This window comes from Myxocyprinus asiaticus, chromosome 38 (genome assembly GCF_019703515.2).
Source record: "Myxocyprinus asiaticus isolate MX2 ecotype Aquarium Trade chromosome 38, UBuf_Myxa_2, whole genome shotgun sequence".
Lineage (NCBI taxonomy): Eukaryota > Metazoa > Chordata > Actinopteri > Cypriniformes > Catostomidae > Myxocyprinus > Myxocyprinus asiaticus.
This window is the reverse complement of record NC_059381.1, coordinates 35,902,539-35,922,823: the sequence shown is the minus strand read 5'-3', so window position 1 is coordinate 35,922,823 and position 20,285 is coordinate 35,902,539. Positions and strand designations below refer to the sequence as shown.

Genomic DNA, 20,285 nt, shown 5'->3' with positions numbered 1-20,285 from the left:
ACGTCTTGTGATGACACGCCACTGTCTAGCCGCGATAACCATTTGGAAAATGGCCACATTCTATCAAACGGGCGTGGCACTCAGTCAAGTGTTCAGATGCAAAGTGGTCACGACGGATGCGTCGACGACGGATGCGTCGAACACTGGCTGGGGAGCCCTGTGTGAGGGGTACCCACCCTTTGGCACCTGGACAGGTGTACAAGCGACATGGCACAAAAATTGTCTGTAACTAATCTGTGTATTTCTAGCATTAATGACTTTCCGATCAGCTATCCAGGGGTTTCATGTTCTGATCAGAACCGACAACACGGTGGTCATTGCCTACATAAATCGCCATGTGGGAGTTCGATCATGGCCATTGATGAACCTGGCATGCCAGCTTCTGCTCTGGTGCGAGAAACATTTATCGAAACGTGCGACACACATTCCAGGTCACCTGAACCGTGGCACAGATTTGCTTTCACGATACGGTGTAATAAAAGGAGAATGGAGACTTCATCCTCAAACAGTTATATGATATGGGATTGATTCGGGGAAGCCGAAATTGATCTATTTGCATCACCGGAGACAACACACTGTAGTCTGTGTTACTCCCTGACTCATGCACTTCTGGGCCTGGATGCTCTAGCCCACAAATGGCCAGTGGGACGCAAGTATGCTTTCCCTCCCATCCACTTAATTTACCAATTATTGTGCAAGATTCAGGACGAGGAAGCAGTACTGCTGGTTGCACCGGAATGGCCCAACCACCCATGGTTCCCAGACAGAGTTAATAGGGCTCTTGAATGCCCCGCCCCACCCCCCCAAAGTGTATGTCGCTGCCATAGCAACTGGACATATCCCACTTGGCGGTCAATTAATAGGCAGACACCCTTTGACTGTGAAATCCTTATGTGGCGCGAGGCGGTTGAGACCATCTCGCCCAACCATCATGCCAGTTTGAGACTTGCAGCTTGCGTTAAAAGCACTTTCGAGCCATTGGATTCAGTGAGTTTACACGTACTCTCATTAGACTGCACTGCTTCTCGCTTTGGATTCAGTAAAACGTGTCAGGGACCTTCAAGCGCTGTCGGTCAACAACTTTTGCTTAGAATTTGGACCAGGCTTATCATAAACCGTTCGTAAACTTAGGAAAGGCAATGCGCCAAAAGTTTTGACCACTCCCTTCAGGGCGCAGGTTATTACCCTTCCGGCTTCAGGCTTTCTTATTTATGCCCGCTGACACGCGCGAGGGAGGTGGAGCACAAAGCGCTATCTGCCAATTAAAACTGGTGAGATTTTAAAGAGTTTCAGAGATTGGCTATGCCTGCGGAGATAACCCCATAGTGTCAGCTATGACGCAGCATTAATTCCCTCATTTCAGGGAACCGTGGTTACAGTCGTAACCTTATCGATTTTAGTGATGGGAAGTCTTATTCATTTCCACGAACCGGTTCTTTCGAACAGTTTGTTTCCATGAACTGGTTCAAAAACCGATCATCATGTAATGACATCTCTAGCACGTAATTCTTACATCCCTGAGTCATGGTTTTCACGCTCAAACAATGCCATATGTGAACACACATTGCTGATTATTACCTTTTATTCAATTAAATCATAATAATAATGGCATTTATTGTCATCAGTGTTTCATTCTGTGATCCTGCATGTCGAATACAACTGATATTGATTACATCTTGGATAAGTTTCCTACATTAAAGTTTTGCAGCTAAAGCCAATACAGACACTGATGCACAAACACGGATATGTTCTACGTGTCTTAACTTTTATTTAATAAACTAGTCATACGAATATTTCCAGTACGTTTTTGTTGTCATTAAAAAAACTTACAGTTTGCCCCAGGCCTGTTCATGTCCTCGGTACACGCATGCTCATAGGATCAGCAGCTCACTCATCAGACTCCTTGGTAATCCTCGGCAAACTTTGACAGTTAGTGGGACCGGCTCATTCGGTTCTTTTTGATTCAGACAGTTCGACGTGCCGCGTAGCCAGTACATTTACTTCTGTGCGTTTTGCGTAATCAACCCGGAACAAAAGTTCAATTCAGTTCAACGTTGTGAGTGGTTAGAGACTTGAGGCTGAGAATTGGCACAAAAGAACGATTCATTCAAGAATCGGACATCACTAATCGATTTTGGTTTCGCGGGTCGAGGGCCAAGGCTAGTGGCCCCGGCTGGCCAGTTCATAGAACTCCCAATTCAGCTCCACTCAAAAAAGTTCTGAACAAAAAACAGGGCTAGACTGGAATCATTTGGGCTCGAGTCCCCGCGCTCTTTATTGTTTTATTGTATTTGCTCTCTTTATAGGTTTTTTGCACTTTTGTTTATGCGAATACAAATGAAGTTTGATTTGTAAGAAATAATAATAGTATTATAATATTAATATGATATTGATAACGAGCGCTTTTAACAGTATTACAGCAGCACTTGAGCATCTGTAGAGGTTGAGAAAACCACACCTTCACCTCTCCACACAGCTGCAGTTACACACACACCGCCGATGCACGACCAGAGAGACACTAAGCCATTTTTTGTCTATAAAAATCTGTTCCATTAGTGCACGGTTTATTGCGAAGTTCGGTATGCATGTAGAATATTTTCAAACTAACAGTATTACAGCCTGAATAAAGTGCTAAATCATTTCATACAATGCATAACACGCCCGTTTTCTTGTGCTGGACTGCGCAGTTTCACAGCATCAGGACCATAGATAATCCATCAGGACAAAGAGCATCAGTGCAAAAACTGCAACACTCATGTCTATGCACATAACCTTTATAAAACATTAGATTTCAAATAGTATTGTGTCTGGTGCTAGTATCTACCGGCCATATAAAACATACGTGTAATAGTCTATCGGTTATGGGCGTGATTTTCTTGCTGCAGTCCACCGGCTCATATTAAAACCATCGACATTTTTTATTTTATTTTATTTTTTGCACAATGCAAAAAGACCATAAGAATCAATGCAATAAAACACAACTACATTGCTGCATATTTTGCTGCATCAATAGACTATTTTAAAAGCGAGACACTTTATTGCACTTTGAATATGATTCCCCCCAATAGACATTTATCAGCTTGTCACGATAACTCAATAGGTAATCACTTTAACCCAACAATATTAGATATGACTTATCTGCAGCCCAACATGCAATTCTATCAAAGCTTTTGTTACAAACACAAAAGACTACATAAGAAAACAGGCATTAGAATACTACTGTTAGTTAATTTAAATGTATGAACTTACGGTGATTTTGGGGATGTTCTTTTTGCCTTGGTACGACATATTTTTTCGTTAGTGAAAGATGTCTTTATTGTCTGTATGTGCTGAGACTGTTCTTTTTCTGTTGCGCACACTTGAGCTGTCTCTCAAACACACTGCTGGGCTCCTCCCTCCATGTCCTGCTGTGTGTCGTGTGAGATTTGAACCACCAGGAGGCGCCAAAACTAATTTCTGGGAACCGATTCTTTTGAACAGTTTGTTTTAATGAACCGCTTCAACAACAACAACAAAAATAATAATCGATTCCGTACGCCATTACATGTTCCTAGACGTCCTGGGACATTTTACATGCTTCAAACACATTTTAATAAATGTCTATGAGGGAAAATATAGCAATTTATTTAACTAGAGATCTGATTATCATGTTCCTCAGCGGCTGTTTGCTTATTTTGAGACGTACTTAATGTAACCGAAAAAGACCGACATGTTACTCGCTATCCGCGGTCGTCGGCTCAGTCTGATTCGCGAACGAATCGTTTTGTCCGTCACAGGAAAGAACGACTCACAATAACGATTCGTTCATGAATCGGACGTTCGTTGTCTCCTTAACTCTGGTGTCAAGCCCTGTTATCATTTCTTAAAACATATATTGTCCTGTTCTCATTCACCACTGATGACAAGAAATATCATTTACACAGTCAAATCTTCAAATTATTTATTGGTATTAAGATATAAAATAAAAAAAAATAAGTAAACATAAACCACTTTGCCAAATAACTAAAACTAGTCTCATCTATTCCTTGTACTAACAACAACACTTTCCGTCATCTACAAGGGAGATGTTCGCTTTCTTAATAACTGAACGTCACATATTTGTTCATAGAACAGAGGTAAATTAAGAATGCAGTCTAGTTCATTTGTAAGTGCATCAATGGTTAAAGATTCAGTCAGGGAGTAGTCACAGAGTAATGGTAAACAAAGGGGAGAGTGGTTTGGAGAACAGCTGCTAAGCCCCACCCCACCATGTGTCTCTTTTGTCTGAGCAGACACCCCTTAACCACTGAAAGGTTTTTTCCCCCAAAGGGAAATTTTGTTCATATTTAGTTCCCTTCTACTACATTTTATATATATATATATATATATATATATATATATATATATATATATATATATATATATATATATATATATTTATTTTTATTTTTTTATTTTTTTTTTTACAAGTGAATATCTATCTATCTATCAATCTATATATATATATATATATATATATATATATATATATATATATATATATATATATATATATACTGTATATACAGGGTTGGGGAGTAACGGAATACATGTAACGGGAATATGTATTTAAAATACAAAATATAAGTAACTGTATTCCACTACAGTTACAATTTAAATCATTTGTAATTAGAATACAGTTACATTCAAAAAGTATTTTGATTACTGAAGAGATTACTTTGCATTTTATTGTCATTTGTTTCATTTAATATTTAGTCCTTTCAGATGGAAAACATTTATACATATAAATGATGCGATCCAAAGAGCATTTGAACAGTGGTGAAACACTTTCTTATGATATGTTACATTCATACGAGCAGACAGAGAAGTAAGACTGAAGTAAGTTTGGAGCAGAAGAAATAGAAATAAACCTTGTGTAAATTGTCAGCTTTATGCTAAGATAAAATGCTATTTCTAGCCATTTTACATGCACGTTACCAGACACGATCATATTTTTTTATCAAGAAAATTCACATTGGATCATAATTTCTTTTTTCTAGTAAGACCTTTGATATTAGGGCAAAAATCATATTCTTGATAATCATTTTTGTATGGTTTTCCTGTAAAAATATCTAAAAATCTTTAAAACAAGATCAATTTGATTGATTTGAAACAACACTGCATAAGATATTTAGGTTTTTCAGAGAATGTATTTTTAACGTGTATTTTGTCTTACTGTACTGGCAGAGTTTTTAGAGTCAAAACAAGTGAAAAAATCGAAAGTAATACAAAGTATTTAGAACACATTATTGACCTTGAGTAATCTAACGAAACACGTTACAAATTACATTTTACAGCATGTATTCTGTAATCTGTAGTGGAATACTGGTCAAAAGTTTTGAAACACTTGACTGAAATGTTTCTCATGATCTTAAAAATCTTTTGATCTGAAGGCGTATGCTTAAATGTTTGAAATTAGTTTTGTAGACAAAAATATAATTGTGCCACCATAATAATTTATTTCATTATAAAACTAAAATGTAATAAAAATAAAAAATAAAGTTTTTGAAATTTTTGACTTGGACCAAATAATAAAGAAAAGCAGCCAATAAGTGCCCAACATAGATGGAAACTCCTTCAGTACTGTTTAAAAAGCATCCCAGGGTGATACCTCAAGAAGTTGGTTGAGAAAATGTCAAAAGTACATGTCTGCAAATTCTAGGCAAGGGGTGTCTACTCTGAAGATGCTAAAATACACTATATTGCCAAAAGTATTCGCTCACCCATCCAAATAATTGAATTCAGGTGTTCCAATCACTTCCATGGCCACAGGTGTATAAAATGAAGCACCTAGGCATGCAGACTGCTTCTACAAACATTTGTGAAAGAATGGGCCGCACTCAGGAGCTCAGTGAATTCCAGCGTGGTACTGTGATAGGATGCCACCTGTGCAACAAGTCCAGTCGTGAAATTTCCTTGCTACTAAATATTCCACAGTCGACTGTCAGTGGTATTACAACAAAGTGAAAGTGATTGGGAATGACAGCAACTCAGCCACAAAGTGGTAGGCCACGTAAAATGACAGAGCGGAGTCAGCGGATGCTGAGGCGCATAGTGCGCAGAGGTCGCCAACTTTCTGCAGAGTCAATCGCTACAGACCTCCAAAGTTCATGTGGCCTTCAGATTAGCTCAAGAACAGTGCGTAGAGAGCTTCATGGAATGGGTTTCTGCTGCATCCAAGCCATACATCACCAAGTGCAATGCAAAGCGTCGGATGCAGTGGTGTAAAGCACGCCGCCACTGGACTCTAGAGCAGTGGAGACACGTTCTCTGGAGTGACGAATCACGCTTCTCCATCTGGCAATCTGATGGACGAGTCTGGGTTTGGTGGTTGCCAGGAGAACGGTACTTGTCTGACTGCATTGTGCCAACTGTGAAGTTTGGTGGAGGAGGGATTATGGTGTGGGGTTGTTTTTCAGGAGCTGGGCTTGGCCCCTTAGTTCCAGTGAAAGGAACTCTGAATGCTTCAGCATACCAAGAGATTTTGGACAATTCCATGCTCCCAACTTTGTGGGAACAGTTTGGGGATGGCCCCTTCCTGTTCCAACATGACTGCACACCAATGCACAAAGCAAGGTCCATAAAGACATGGATGAGCGAGTTTGGTGTGGAAGAACTTGACTGGCCTGCACAGAGTCCTGACCTCAACCCGATAGAGCACCTTTGGGATGAATTAGAGCGAAGACTGCGAGCCAGGCCTTCTCGTCCAACATCAGTGTCTGACCTCACAAATGCGCTTCTGGAAGAATGGTCAAAAATTCCCATAAACACACTCCTAAACCTTGTGGAAAGCCTTCCCAGAAGAGTTGAAGCTGTTATAGCTGCAAAGGGTGGGCTGACGTCATATTAAACCCTATGGATTAAGAATGGGATGTCACTTAAGTTCATATGCGTCTAAAGGCAGGTGAGCGAATACTTTTGGCAATATAGTGTATATCACAGTTTTGATTTATTTTGGATTTTGTTTAGTCACAACATAATTCCCATAGTTCCATTGATGTTATTCCATAGTTTTAATGACTTTACTATTATTCTAAAATGTGAAAAAAATAAAATAAAATAAATTAGAATAAAGAATGAGTAAGTGTTTCAAAACTTTTGAACGGTAGTGTATATATATGTATATATATATATATATATATATATATATATATATATATATATATATATATATATATATATACACACACACACACACACACACACACACACACACACACTGGCGGCCAAAAGTTTGGAATAATGTACAGATTTTGCTCTTATGGAAAGAAATTGGTACTTTTATTCACCAACTGATCACAATGTATCACACATTTTTTTTCATAACTTCTTAAACTACTTCAAAAAGTTCTCATCAAAAAATCCTCCATGTGCAGCAATGACAGCTTTGCAGATCCTTGGCATTCTAGCTGTCAGTTTGTCCAGATACTCTGGTGACATTTCACCTCACGCTTCCTGTAGCACTTTCCATAGATGTGGCTGTCTTGTCGGGCACTTCTCACGCACCTTACAGTCTAGCTGATCCCACAAAAGTTCAATGGGGTTAAGATCCATAACACTCTTTTCCAATTATCTGTTGTCCAATGTCTGTGATTGTTTGCCAATTCTAACCTTTTCTTTTTGTTTTTCTGTTTCAAAAGTGGCTTTTTCTTTGCAATTCTTCCCATAAGGCCTGCACCCCTGAGTCTTCTCTTTACTGCTGTACATGAAACTGGTGTTGAGCGGGTAGAATTCAATGAAGCTGTCAGCTGAGGACATGTGAGGCGTCTATTTCTCAAACTAGAGACTCTGATGTACTTATCCTCTTGTTTAGTTGTACATCTGGCCTTCCACGTCTCTTTCTGTCCTTGTTAGAGCCAGTTGTCCTTTGTCTTAGAAGACTGTAGTGTACACCTTTGTATGAAATCTTCAGTTTTTTGGCAATTTCAAGCATTGTATATCCTTCATTCCTCAAAACAATGATTGACTGATGAATTTCTAGAGAAATCTGTTTCTTTTTCACCATTTTTGACCTAATATTGTCTTTAAGACATGCCAGTCTATTGCATACTGTGGCAACTCAAAAACAAACACAAAGACAATGTTAAGCTTCATTAAATGAACCAAATAGCTTTCAACTGTATTTGATATAATGGCAAGTGATTTCTAGTACCAAATGAGCAATTTAGCATGATTACTCAAGGATAAGGTGTTGGAGTGATGGCTGATGGAAATGGTGCCTGTCTAGATTTGATCAAAAATAACTTTTTTCAAATAGTGATGGTGCTGTTTTTTACATCAGTAATGTCCTGACTATACTTTGTGATCAGTTGAATGCCACTTTCCTTCCGAAACAGAAAATCTGTACATTATTCCAAACTTTTGGCCACCAGTGTGTATATAGATCTGACGTATTTCTTGGCCACACACACAACAACAACAACAACAACCGCCATTCGCCACTAAGTGGCGGTGATGTCACCACGACGCTTGTGCCAGGCTATGTGCACCTTGAGGCCATGTGAAGTGTCGAAAGCCCGCTGGCAGGAGGTCACGGGGCAGACCCAGATGCCATGGGTCAACTGAATGAGACGACTGGCTGATGGACCACCTGTGCCTCCTACTGTGCCAACTTGCTCTGCTTTAGCCACCCAATGCTCCGCTTGTTGTTGTGAGAGTCACTCCTCCGCCCTCCGTTGTTGTTGGAGGGCGACTGCCTCCAACAGCCCAGTAGCGTCCTTCACGAGCCTCCTCCACAGAAGCCGATCTTGACACCACTGGTAAAAGTCAGCGGCAAGTCCACTCAGCTCCAGATCCTCCTGTACCACCTCACTCCATCTCCTCTCTAACCCGTGCTGCACCCGTTTAGCCCCCTCAATCCGGCCGAACAAAAGCTGTTTAGGCATGCGGTGGCTGGGCATGCGGGCTACATGGCCCAGCCAACGCAGCCTTGCCTGCCGGAGGAGCTCACCGATGGGACTTTCTCTAGATCTTTCAAGAATTTGTGAGCTCCTCACACAATCCAGCCTGGTTAAACCCAGGATGGATCGTAGGCAGGTCAGCCTAAATGCTTCTAACCGGCGAAGATGTTCCATTAACGGGGTCCACGTTTCACAAGCGTAGAGAAGGGAGGGAACGATCGTGACCGGGAAGACCTGAAGCTTCATGCGGAGCGAAAGACCAGATAGCTTCCGCACAGCGTTACGCAACTGATGAAAAGATAATGCCGCTCGACTGATTCGGAGTGAGATCTCCACTGCTAAACCGGAGCCGGTCATGAGCACACTGCCCAGGTATGGGAAACTCTCCACTCTCTCCACAACTGCTCTATCACCAATTGGGAGTTGGGGCGTGGAGTGTCCGATGGTACAAAATACCCAGGCAGGTGCTTAGTTTTGGTGGGGCTGATGGTAAGACCCCACCTCTTAGTTGCAAGCTCCAGGTTCAGCAGCAGCACCCCCAACTCCTCCTCTGAGTGAGCAGCATCGGCATGCATAACATGGTTGAGCAATAGAGAGCCATCCCTTGACCGCACCCGGGCATCAATCAGCCTCCCATTGTATCTGTACCAGATGGAAATTCCTCTGGTACAGCTATTGAAGGCTTCACAAACTATGTGGTCAAAATAGATGTTAAATAATATGGGAGCAAGAGGACATCCCTGTCACACCCCAAGGTGTACAGGGAATGGCTCTGACACCCGGCCACGTAGTTTTACCCGGGCCCGCTCACCATCATGAAGGTCCTTAATGATCGTGAGCAGATGGTCAGGGACTCCGAAAGCACGAAGAACAACCCAGAGCCCAGGCCTACTGATGGTATCATAGGCCTTGACCAGATTAATAAAGCAAAGATGTAGGTTATGTTGGAATTCCCTACACCTCTGCTGTAGCAGATGGACAGAAAATATGGCATCCGTGCAGGACCGCCCTTTCCTGAAACTGCATTGGGGCTCCGCAAGCCTCTCCTCAGTGTGCCTAGCGAGGCGATATTGAAAAATCCTTGCCTGGACCTTTCCTGGCACACTGAGGTGTGAGATGCCCCTGTAGTTGTTTCAGTCTGTGCGGTCCCCCTTCTTAAAGAGGGGGACCAACAGGGCATCCTTCCAATCCTTCAGAACCCGTCCAGTGGTCCAGACTGTTGTTATGATGTCATGTAGGGCAGTCTGTGCACAAACGCCACCCTCCCTCAGCATTTCGCCTGGGAGATCATCTCTGCCTTTCCAGGTCTCAGACTCTGGATCGCCTTCAGTACTTCCTCAACAGATGGCACCTCAGCCAACCACTCACAGGGGGTGACTTCTTCCTCCAATATTTGAGGCACCACAGCCTCGGCAGGGTCATCCCCACTTTGTCCAATGTTTTTTTCCTGGCTGAGGGATTTCCCCTCCCCCAGGACCTCACAGAAATGCTCAGCAAATCTGCAAACCTGTTCCTGGGGGTCGGAGATTGGATCGCCGTTCTTTCCCCTAATGATGGTAATAGGTGTGGCGCTGCAGGTTACTTTTTTTGATGTAATTAAAGAGCGATTTGTGATCACGGGCCGCTGAGGCAGACTCCATCTCCTCAGCAACTCGCGACCACCACCCATCCTTGCAGCGCCTCACAGCTCTCCGAACCTCCGAGCGAAGGCTGCGGTAAGCCTCCTCATTCTCTGACGTGGGATGCTGTAGCCGATGAGAGTGGGCCTGTCACTTTTTCTCAAAAACACACACACACACACACACACACACACACAGTATATATACACAGTATTCACAGTAGCCATCTTTGATTTTTGACTGGAATGAAAACGAGGCTGAAAGATAGACATCTCTTCAATGACATGCAATGTAAATCCATCAAAAAGCCCCTAGATCACATTACATTTTCCACAAATAGAGTTTTTTGTCTAATGAAATTTCTTTTAAATTTAAATTTTCGATGTTTTGTCAGCAGAACGATCCAAAAACACTTTAAACAACTGCCTCGTTTTCATTCCCATCAAAAATCAAAGATGGCACTGCTGTGTAGGGCTTTACTGGTTGTTTAGATCAGTGTTACTATCAGAAATAATTAGTAATTATTTCTTTAGTTATTAATTAATATTTAAATCAATTAATTGAATCTAACTCATTAAAGCCTCACATGGGGCACCAATTATTATGTAGGGCTTTACTGGTTGTTTAGATCAGTGTTACTATCAGAAATAATTAATAATTATTTCTTTAGTTATTAATTAATATTTAAATTAATTAATTGAATCTAACTCATTAAAACCTCATATGGGGCTCCAGTAAATGTAGTGTGCTACGTTTAGGAGCGGGTTTGGTTATTAGCAATAATTAATAATTATCAAAGATAATTATTAATTATTAAAATCAATAGAACATTGATGAGAATCAATGTTAGTTTTTTTAATCCTTTAAATCAACAATTATCAAAGATAATCGTTAATTGTTAACATCCATGAAACATTAATTAAAATTAACACTAGCTTATTGATCATTCAAATTCAACAATCATCAAAGATAATTATCAATTATCAAAAATCAATAGAATATTAATAAGGATTAACATTGATGGGGCACCACCCTGGAATCAGGGACTAATAACCAGATGGTAAAACAGTCTCAATATTAGATTGTTTTCTTAGGAAAATCGACATCCGAAGAATATCGATTTTCGGGAAAAAAACAATGAATGAAGGTTTGAATCCGAGCACTGACATCCCGTCAGCATGACACAGGCGTAAGCAAAACAAACCAAAACACTTCTCTTTGTAATATAAGCAAAGTTTATTTATGCAGTAATATCAATTAATAATTAATACAATGCAGTCAATAAACTTCCGACTTACAACTACAAACTAAACAGTGATATGATTAGATATGGAAATAAAAATAATCCTATAACACATAAGGTGTGTGTGTGTGACAGTGTGTGTTTGTGTGTGTAAGGAGGGATGTGCACAAAATGGCAGACGTGACTCTTGTGGAGAGTATGTCACACGAGACTTCCAGCCAGGGAATATGACCGCGAATGGGGGCGGCGAGAAACCAGTCAATGGCGTCTACCAGTTACCGCGTATATCCGCTTGTACGATAGCTTAGGGACAAAGCTGGGCTTTAGCATTAAGCTATCTAGGATATGCCAAAAATGTGTGCCAGAATGTTTGTGAGGGGTCGCGTGCGTGTGTGTGTGTGGTTAGTATGAGAGAGAGAGAGAGAGAAGTGACGGCACTAAAGCCGATTTCGCGATCGTGGGAGAGAAAGCAGCTGTTAGTTCATCGCTCAGAGACGCGGTGGATGGCTCGTAAACAGTCCCGTGTTCTTTGACTCTTTAATGGATGAACTCAGTTTACCTGTCTCACCAGCGATGGCGAAATTGCACAACAGTCCAATTTGGTTGGACCACAATACAGCAAAACAAATTCATGATCATTAATACCCTGAGTATTAATAATGAGCGGACACGGTGGTCCGTAAACTGTATAAGCAAAAACCCTGAAACACAAGAATAACACACTATAATATTCTATCTCTGCCCAGACGTAAACCTCTTACTTGAATCGCATGAGGACGTAGAATGTGTGTTCATCCGTCCTTTAATTCCGACCCAGTTCCTTGAGGCTCGGGTGATGACGGGAGGCCGTTTCCTCGCTCTGTTGGCGGGCACGGTTGTTGATTCTCGGCGGGCTGGCGGAGAACTCAGAAATGTCGACTTGATTGAAGATGGAAGATAAATCTTTAATCTCTTCACTTCTGCAGGCAAACAGATGAAGACGCGGTTTGCTCGGTGGTCTCCTTCGGATCCGTTAGAGTGTTCAGTTGAACACAGAGTAATCTCAACTCGTCCAGCGAGATGGAGATTGTATGGCCACAGTTTCAAGTCGGACGTTACTTCCTTGTGCCACGAGGTTGCACCTGAGAGGAGCGATGAGCTGTGTCTATACTCGGTGAACAAAGTTGCTGGAAGCAAATCCCAGAAGCATTTCAGAGGTATTTCAACACCAGATGATGTCATGTGTGAGGGACGTTCTGTTGTGTGCCTCATCCAATAGGAGTTGAGAGTTCGATCCTTTAGTGAGCAAGGCTTCATGGGATTTGTAGTCTGTTTTGGACTCCCTTTGTTTGATTTTGGCGCGATTTTTATCAGTATAATTTACGACTTGGAATGTGGGGGCTTGAGTTAGGTTTTTACGACTGTGTTAGGCCTGCCTTTGTCTTCTATCTGAATACATGAGGCCCAACAGCTGTAAAAAAGGTTTATAGATGCATAGATGTTGTTGTTTTTTTCTATTATAACTTATATTATTTGTTACAATAAGACTCTTTGCACCCTTTTTCTTAATATGTACAACTGTCAAAATGTTTTTCTCAAATTATTATAATTTGATAATTATCCAAAACCAGAGGAGTGGGTTGGCCCAGAAATATGTCAGATCTGTGAGGAACAAAAACAAGTATGTGACTGCGTAATGCAGTTGAGGACATTTATTCAAGCACAATGGCTTATGGGTATTCCCCACACCTGCAATTTTGTGTTTGAGTCCACCTTAGTTGAGTCAAGTCTGAGTCTTTAAACAGTCGAGGCCGAGTCGAGTCTGAGTCCAAAAGGGGCCGAGTCAGACTCAAGACCAAGTCCATAACAGGCCGAGTCCGAATGAATCTGTTCATGAATCTGAATTCAAATTGTAACCGTAAACTCAACATCAATATTTTAAGCTTATTTTAACTTTTGTCAATATAAATGTAACAAAAACACCTCTATATTTTATGATTGGTTTCCTGTTGAACAAACTTCAAAGTGGTTTCAGAATGAAAGTATATGCTTTAGGTGTATGAAGACAAAACTGTCCTTCAACATACTTCTTGTGTTCTGTTGACATTTATTTAAGTTATTTGTTGCTTTTTCCCCTCCACACAAACATAGACTAAAGAAAGTGAAAGCTGCGTTAGTCATTAAAACCAGAGTTATTATTGTTTGGAATTTGAATTATTTTTTTTTTCTACTTCATTTTCAATTTGTCCTTTCAATTTAGTTTAGTTTTATCTAAAATGATCCCTACCTAAATAAATAATATATATTGAGTTTCCTCTTTTGTCTCTATCTGCCGACTGGTTTGTGAAAATAATGAGTCAACACAGTAGTAATTAGCACTCGCTGAGAAGTTACATCTCACAGCATGACTGCAAATGCTACATCTGAAAGCACTGGTAAAGCCCACTGATAATATTAGGGCCATTTAACACGGACATGACTGTTAATTCGCGGAAAACGTGGGGCAGTTCTACGCACTGCTTATGCACCTAAAAGCCTGATGCATCCATGTGTTATCATTTAAAAAAAATAAGAGGTATCATAAAAATGTATTTTGTACTACCTTGAAGAAGCTATTTGACAACAGATACTCACATACTTTATATTCCAAAAGACAAAATGGTAACTAAATTTAAACAAATGATCCAGTTCAAAAGTTTACATTCCCTTGGTTCTAAAAGGATTAGTTCACCCAAAAATGAACATTCAGTCATTGTTTACTCAACCCTGTGTTGTTATAACTCCATTCAGGATTCAGGGACAGGATCAGGAGGCCAGGGGGAGGCCACAGGGCAGGGACAGGATCAGAAGGCCTGGGAGGAGGCCACAGGGCAGGGACAGGATCAGGCGGCCTGGGAGGAGGCCACAGGGCAGGGACAGGATCAGGATGCCTGGGAGACTGAGTCATGAGAGGTGGAGCCAAGGAAGGTGGAGCCAGGGAAGGCGGAGCCAAGTATGGAGGAGCTGTGGAAGACTCTGGGGGCAGAGCCGTGGAAGGTAGAACCATGGAAGGAGCCATGGAAGGCGGAGCCGAGGAAGACTCAGAGGGCGGAGCCATGGAAGACTCTGGGGGTGGAGCCATGGAAGGCGGAGCCGAGGAAGGTGGAGTCGTGGAGGGTTAAGTCGTGGAGGTTGGAGCCATGGATGGTGGAGCCGGGGAAGGCAGAGTCATGGAAGGTGGAGCTGTGAGAGGCAGAACTGGGGATCCTAGTGCCTGGAGCGTAGCCAAAGGCTCGAAGGACCAGGGCGAAGCCGGAGGCTCGGAGGACCGAGGCAGCGCCAAAGGCTCAGAGGACCGAGGCAGAGCTGGGGGATCGGAGGACAGAGGCAGAGCCGGTGGGGCTGAGGATCAAGGCGGAGCCAGGGGGAAGGAGGTCCCTGGTAGAGCCGAAGGCGGAGCCAGGTGACCGACTGATCAAGGTGGAGCTGTAGGGACAAAGGACCCCGGTGACGGCAACAGGCCTATGGCCCACGGTGGAGAAGAGGGGACGTAGGGCCAAGGTGATGAAGAGGGATCGGAGGGCCAAGGCGGAGTCCAGGGTTCGGAGGGTGAAGGTGGAGTCGGAGGGTAGGCAGATCCCCTTGTCTATGGAGCCACCGGGGCCGATGGTCGAGCCGGTGACTTGAGGGGATCCGGCTGATCAGAGGAGATTGGAGGAAAAGCCAAGGAAGGTGTCAAGGGAGGAGCCGTGGAAGGCGTCGAGGGGCTGAAGGGAGCCTGCGGGGGTGGGACCAAGGGATTGGATGGCCTTGGCAGAGGAGGAGGGAGTGGGAGGATGGGCGGGAACAGCAGAGACGAGGAGACTTGGAAGCTGGGCAGGACCGGCGGAGACGAGGAGACTTGGAGACTGGATATGATCAGTGGTGACTGGAGACTCATGGGACAGATTATTTCAAAACCATCAAGTAATTTAGTAGGGACTAGGCTCAGCTCACCCACAGTGGTGGGAGTATGAGTGGGGCTCCACTCAGTGCCCTCAAACTCCACTAATATGCCCTCTAGGACGGACGTTGGTGCCGGCTCTCTCACCTAGTCAAACTCCGCGATGAGCTTGGGCTCTGAGTCTGCGGTGGGCTCTGGCTGTTGGTCCGTTACAGTCAATAATGATGGCTGGCTGGGCTCTGGGTCTAGAGAGGGGCTGGCATTGTCCTTAGCAGGGCAGATGGTGAAAGGTGAGTCACAGCTTACCAGCACCCACTCCACATATTCGGTGAAGTTCCCTTGAGGACCCTCCCCAGACAACTTGGCCTTAGTCACGATGTTGAGTCCGACATAGTAGAAAGTGCATTTTTTTTTTTTGCCAATGTGTGAACGGCTTGTAACGCAACTTAAAATATGAGCCCTTTCCGATTTTGATTCTGATTTTCATAGGGAAGGGAGCGGGTATTTATGCACACTCCTGAGAGCCTTGACTCGGTGCTTCTCTTCCGCTGTTCAACAGCGACAACAAACTGCAACACTAGGTAATGTTATCTTAGAGATGGAATTCAGCAAACATCCGGCTACCAGCACAACACCGACTCCTACACAAACTCAGAGTAAGCCAAAAAAACATACCTTGCTACCTTGCTTCGTAACTTTCAAATAATTTCAACGATCTTCTCTTTATACTAAAAGTCAGGTATACAGGATAAATTTAAGCAAATACGCTGGTTTCTTATTCATAGTACAACATATGACATACAAAACATACAATAGTGCAGTGCAACTATTCTGGTATTGTTCAGTAGTATGTAACTGTATGTGTGTATCAGCATGCTATGTTAGCTGATAAGTAGTTTTAGTTTAGTCTCAAAGTTTGTAGTAAAACAATCATAACTGTGTAATTTTAATTATGCTACCTCATCTGTCAGCATGATGCCAGTGAATCACATTCAGTCTCTTTGTACGTTACGTCATTGTTTTGGCCGATGCTCGCTCACACGCGTCCCTATGGAGTGTGTCAACGCACGCGTGCACGAGCAACAGGTGGCTGGCTGCAGTTCACTTAATGGCCACAGGTGTTATTAATAACAAGGGTTTCTGAATCTTACATACTGCTGTCATGGGAGGATTCATTCTGCTGGTTTGTTTCTATGTGTCTCCCTCATGTTGACGCTGGTGCGGAGTTAATCACGTGGCAGCGTTGCCCAGCAACGCTCATTACCAGCCGCTGCTTGATTAGCTCGGCACCTGCACACTATCTTCTCTCTCCCTTATAATCAGCCCTTTTGTGTGAGTTCAGTATCGGATCGTTCTCTTGTTGTGTGCTTTGTTACACGTGTTCTCATGCTGTTCTCTGTATTTTTTAGTCTGGATATTTTTTCCTATCTTCCTGTGCTCCAGACATTACCATCAGCTCCATTCACCAGGATTTCTCACCTCTGTTTCTCTCTGCTCCAGTCGTCGCCATCTCACACCCTGGAATATACATTACCTCTACTCTCTCCCCACTGCAGCTGCCGCCGTCAGAGTCCTCCACCTTCATCTTCTTCCACCTCCTCTCTGGACTGTTCCATTGTTTGTGCTACTTCATATTTTTTCATCAAATACCTGAACTTTTCACTCTTTAAATATTGTTATATTTTTACTCCTGCATCTGGGTCCTATTTATATCACGACAACTGCACCTTTAAGTGAAACTCTTCACCGACCGTTGATCTCCTGTACGTGTTCATGAGACAGAAAATACATGAGCTTTAGAGCTACTGGCACGAGAGCAACCCCTTTAATATGGTGTGTTGCTTTCTCTATGATTAATGACTGTTTGTGTAATAATTATTCATGAGTCACTGCTTTGTCCTGAGCTGTGAAACTGCCCACTTTTCTTAAAAAAAAAATACTGTACATTCTTTGGTTTCCCAGCATCTTCTGCACATTTGAGTTCTTCCCAACAGTGGCCAAATGATATAGACATCCAGCTTTTGACACTTAGGACAACTGATGGACACATACACAACTATTACAAAAGGTGCAAATATTAATTGATGCTCAAGAAGGCAACACAAGAACCAAGGGGATGCAAACTTCTGAACAGGATGATTTGTGTAAATGACAGTACATTTTGTGTAATGTAGCTTTTGAAGTGCAGTACTACATAAAATATATAATCTTTTATCTCTTATATTTGCATACATTCTTAAAGGGGTGTGAAAACGTATAGGCCTAAAACAAAAGGGTATGCAAACTTCTGCGATATATAGTTTGTGAAAATGGATATTTTATTTTATATTTTGTTTTTCACTATTTAACCACATTTTAGATTTTTTAATTTACAAATTCCATGTAGCCTATTCTATCCATATAATTTCATATTGCATGTGTAATTATGAGTAGACTTGTCATGTCAGGTACACATTTTAACCCAAAATTCACAACACTGGAACCTAAAATTCAAAATACAACCCCCACATCTAAACATTTAAAGGAATATTCTGGGTTCAATACAAGTTAAGCTCAATCAACAGCATTTGTGGCATAATATTGATTATCACAAATATAAACTGACTCGTCTCTCCTTTTCTTTTAGAAAAAAAAGCAAAAATCTGTGTTACAGTGAGACACTTACAATGGAAGTGAATGGGGAAAATGAAAGTGAATGTGGCCAATTTTTGGAGGGTTTAAACAAAGAAATGTGAAATTTATAATTTTATAAAAGCACTTGCATTAATTCTTCTGTAAAACTCATGTATTATTTGAGCTGTAAAGTTGTTTAAATCACCATTTAAAGTCGTTTTAGGGTTTGTTGACATTATATCATCGTGGCAAAGAAGTTGTAAAATTGGCTATAACTTTACACAGAAAAGGTTAGTAAGTGCTTTTATCACACTAAAATCATGTTTATACGCATATCCTTTATGTCTTGTGGCTATACTTTTGAAACAGTGAGTATTTTAACGTTCAAAAATTTGCCCCACTCACTTCCATTGTAAGTGCCTCACTGTAACCTCGATTTTTGCTCTTTTTAAAGAAAAGGAGGGACGAGTCAAAATAATGTTTTGTTGTAATCAACATTATGCCACAAATGCTTTAGATTGAGTTTAACTTGTATTGAATCTGGAATATTCCTTTAAGTGCTTGTACTATATAAAAAGTGCAGTTTAACTGTCTGAATGTGACACTTGTCTGATTTACCTCCATGCTCGTGGGGAAAATGAACATTCAGAAAACACCCCGCTTACATTTTCACGTGTTGCACGAAGACATGGATTGGCTTCTTTCAGCACATTGTTGAAAACTGAAAATTTTGATTGACTGACAGGACAACATAGAGCACATGACGTCATTGCCATGGTAACCAGACACATTTCAACTGATTCGCTGAAGATGACAATTAATGAATCATCAAATCAACGTGCAATGCAACAAAACTGAGAAGGACAATGAGATTTAATTTAAGAAGAAAAAATCAGTGACCCTACCAAAAACTGTGACTGTCCTGTGTAATAAACTGGGACATCTGGACACCCCATCTATAATTAAATTATAAACAAAACATTTCACTGCCCAAAATAAATTCATATTTTATTGTGCATTTTATTGTGGAAAAACAATGTAAAAGAAAATATTTTAAGCAGCTCGTCAATGCTTTTAAAATAGAAAAACATTAAATAGGTGCTGTTTATCTGTTTTTCAGAGTTGCAGTCTGCTTTAGCAATAACAACTTTTTTCCCGACTATTTAAAAAGTTACAGTTAATTCATCAAGGACCAGTTTAAGTTGACAACACTGCGTGGACCACAAGAGACTACAGATGCATGTGTGGATACATTATGCATAAAAAGACTTAACGTCCAATATTAATAATATTTTTCTGAATTTTTATTTTGATATATTGTTTTAGTAAACTGTGAGAGACATGATGTGGGTGATTTGACTTAATGAAGTTCTTAATCATGATGAAACCGCGATGCGAGCACCGTCTTAACTGCACAAACGGCGTGAGTGATTTTACCATTTGTCAGGTCCCGTGCTGTCCCAAACTGCCTTGTAGTTTCTAATACATTGGCTATATACCCGTCTTTATGTGTTCGTCGTGCCAGCCACCTCGGTAATCGATGTTATACAGCAGTCTCCGTAGTAACATTCGAGCGTATTGGTTTACTGAGTGTGCAGCTCTGCAGGTGTGTTTGCTCAACACACTGAAACAAACTCTTGCTACGTCTACGACATCAGGGGGTGCTACAACTGCTTGCAGACAGAGTGTCCATTTATTTCTATTTCGTTATTTTTATTCATTTATTTTGTTCATTGCATCATAAATCAAATGCCATGGACTCGGCCCCAAGTCCCAAAGGCTCAAGTCCGAGTCAAGTCCGAGTAAAAATGCATCTAAGTCTATGACAAGTCCAAGTCCATAAAAACTCAGAGTACGAACTCGGGTACCCCAAATATACACAAAGGCAAAGTTTAAAGAACGTATTTATTTGAGTTATGATTCCAAAATGTGACATTTGAAGTAGGCTACTGTTTAATTAGGACCACTTAAATGTTTTTATTAATGACAAC

At 41.5% G+C, this 20,285-nt stretch overlaps 1 protein-coding gene across 2 annotated transcripts in view; it reads right to left on the bottom strand.

The window, feature by feature from the left end:
• LOC127429132 (dihydropyrimidinase-related protein 3-like) overlaps window positions 1-20,285 on the bottom strand; it is an 88,660-nt gene that overhangs the window by 65,372 nt on the left and 3,003 nt on the right. Inside the window, exon 1 of one of the 2 annotated variants that reach the window (XM_051677972.1) lies at window positions 3,250-3,392. The exons of the other annotated variant lie outside the window; for it this stretch is intronic. Within the exon in view, the coding sequence (XP_051533932.1) occupies window positions 3,250-3,288 (39 nt within the window). The 5' untranslated portion in view covers window positions 3,289-3,392. Of the gene's footprint in view, window positions 1-3,249; window positions 3,393-20,285 lie in introns of those variants that run through there. 2 annotated transcript variants of the gene reach the window in all.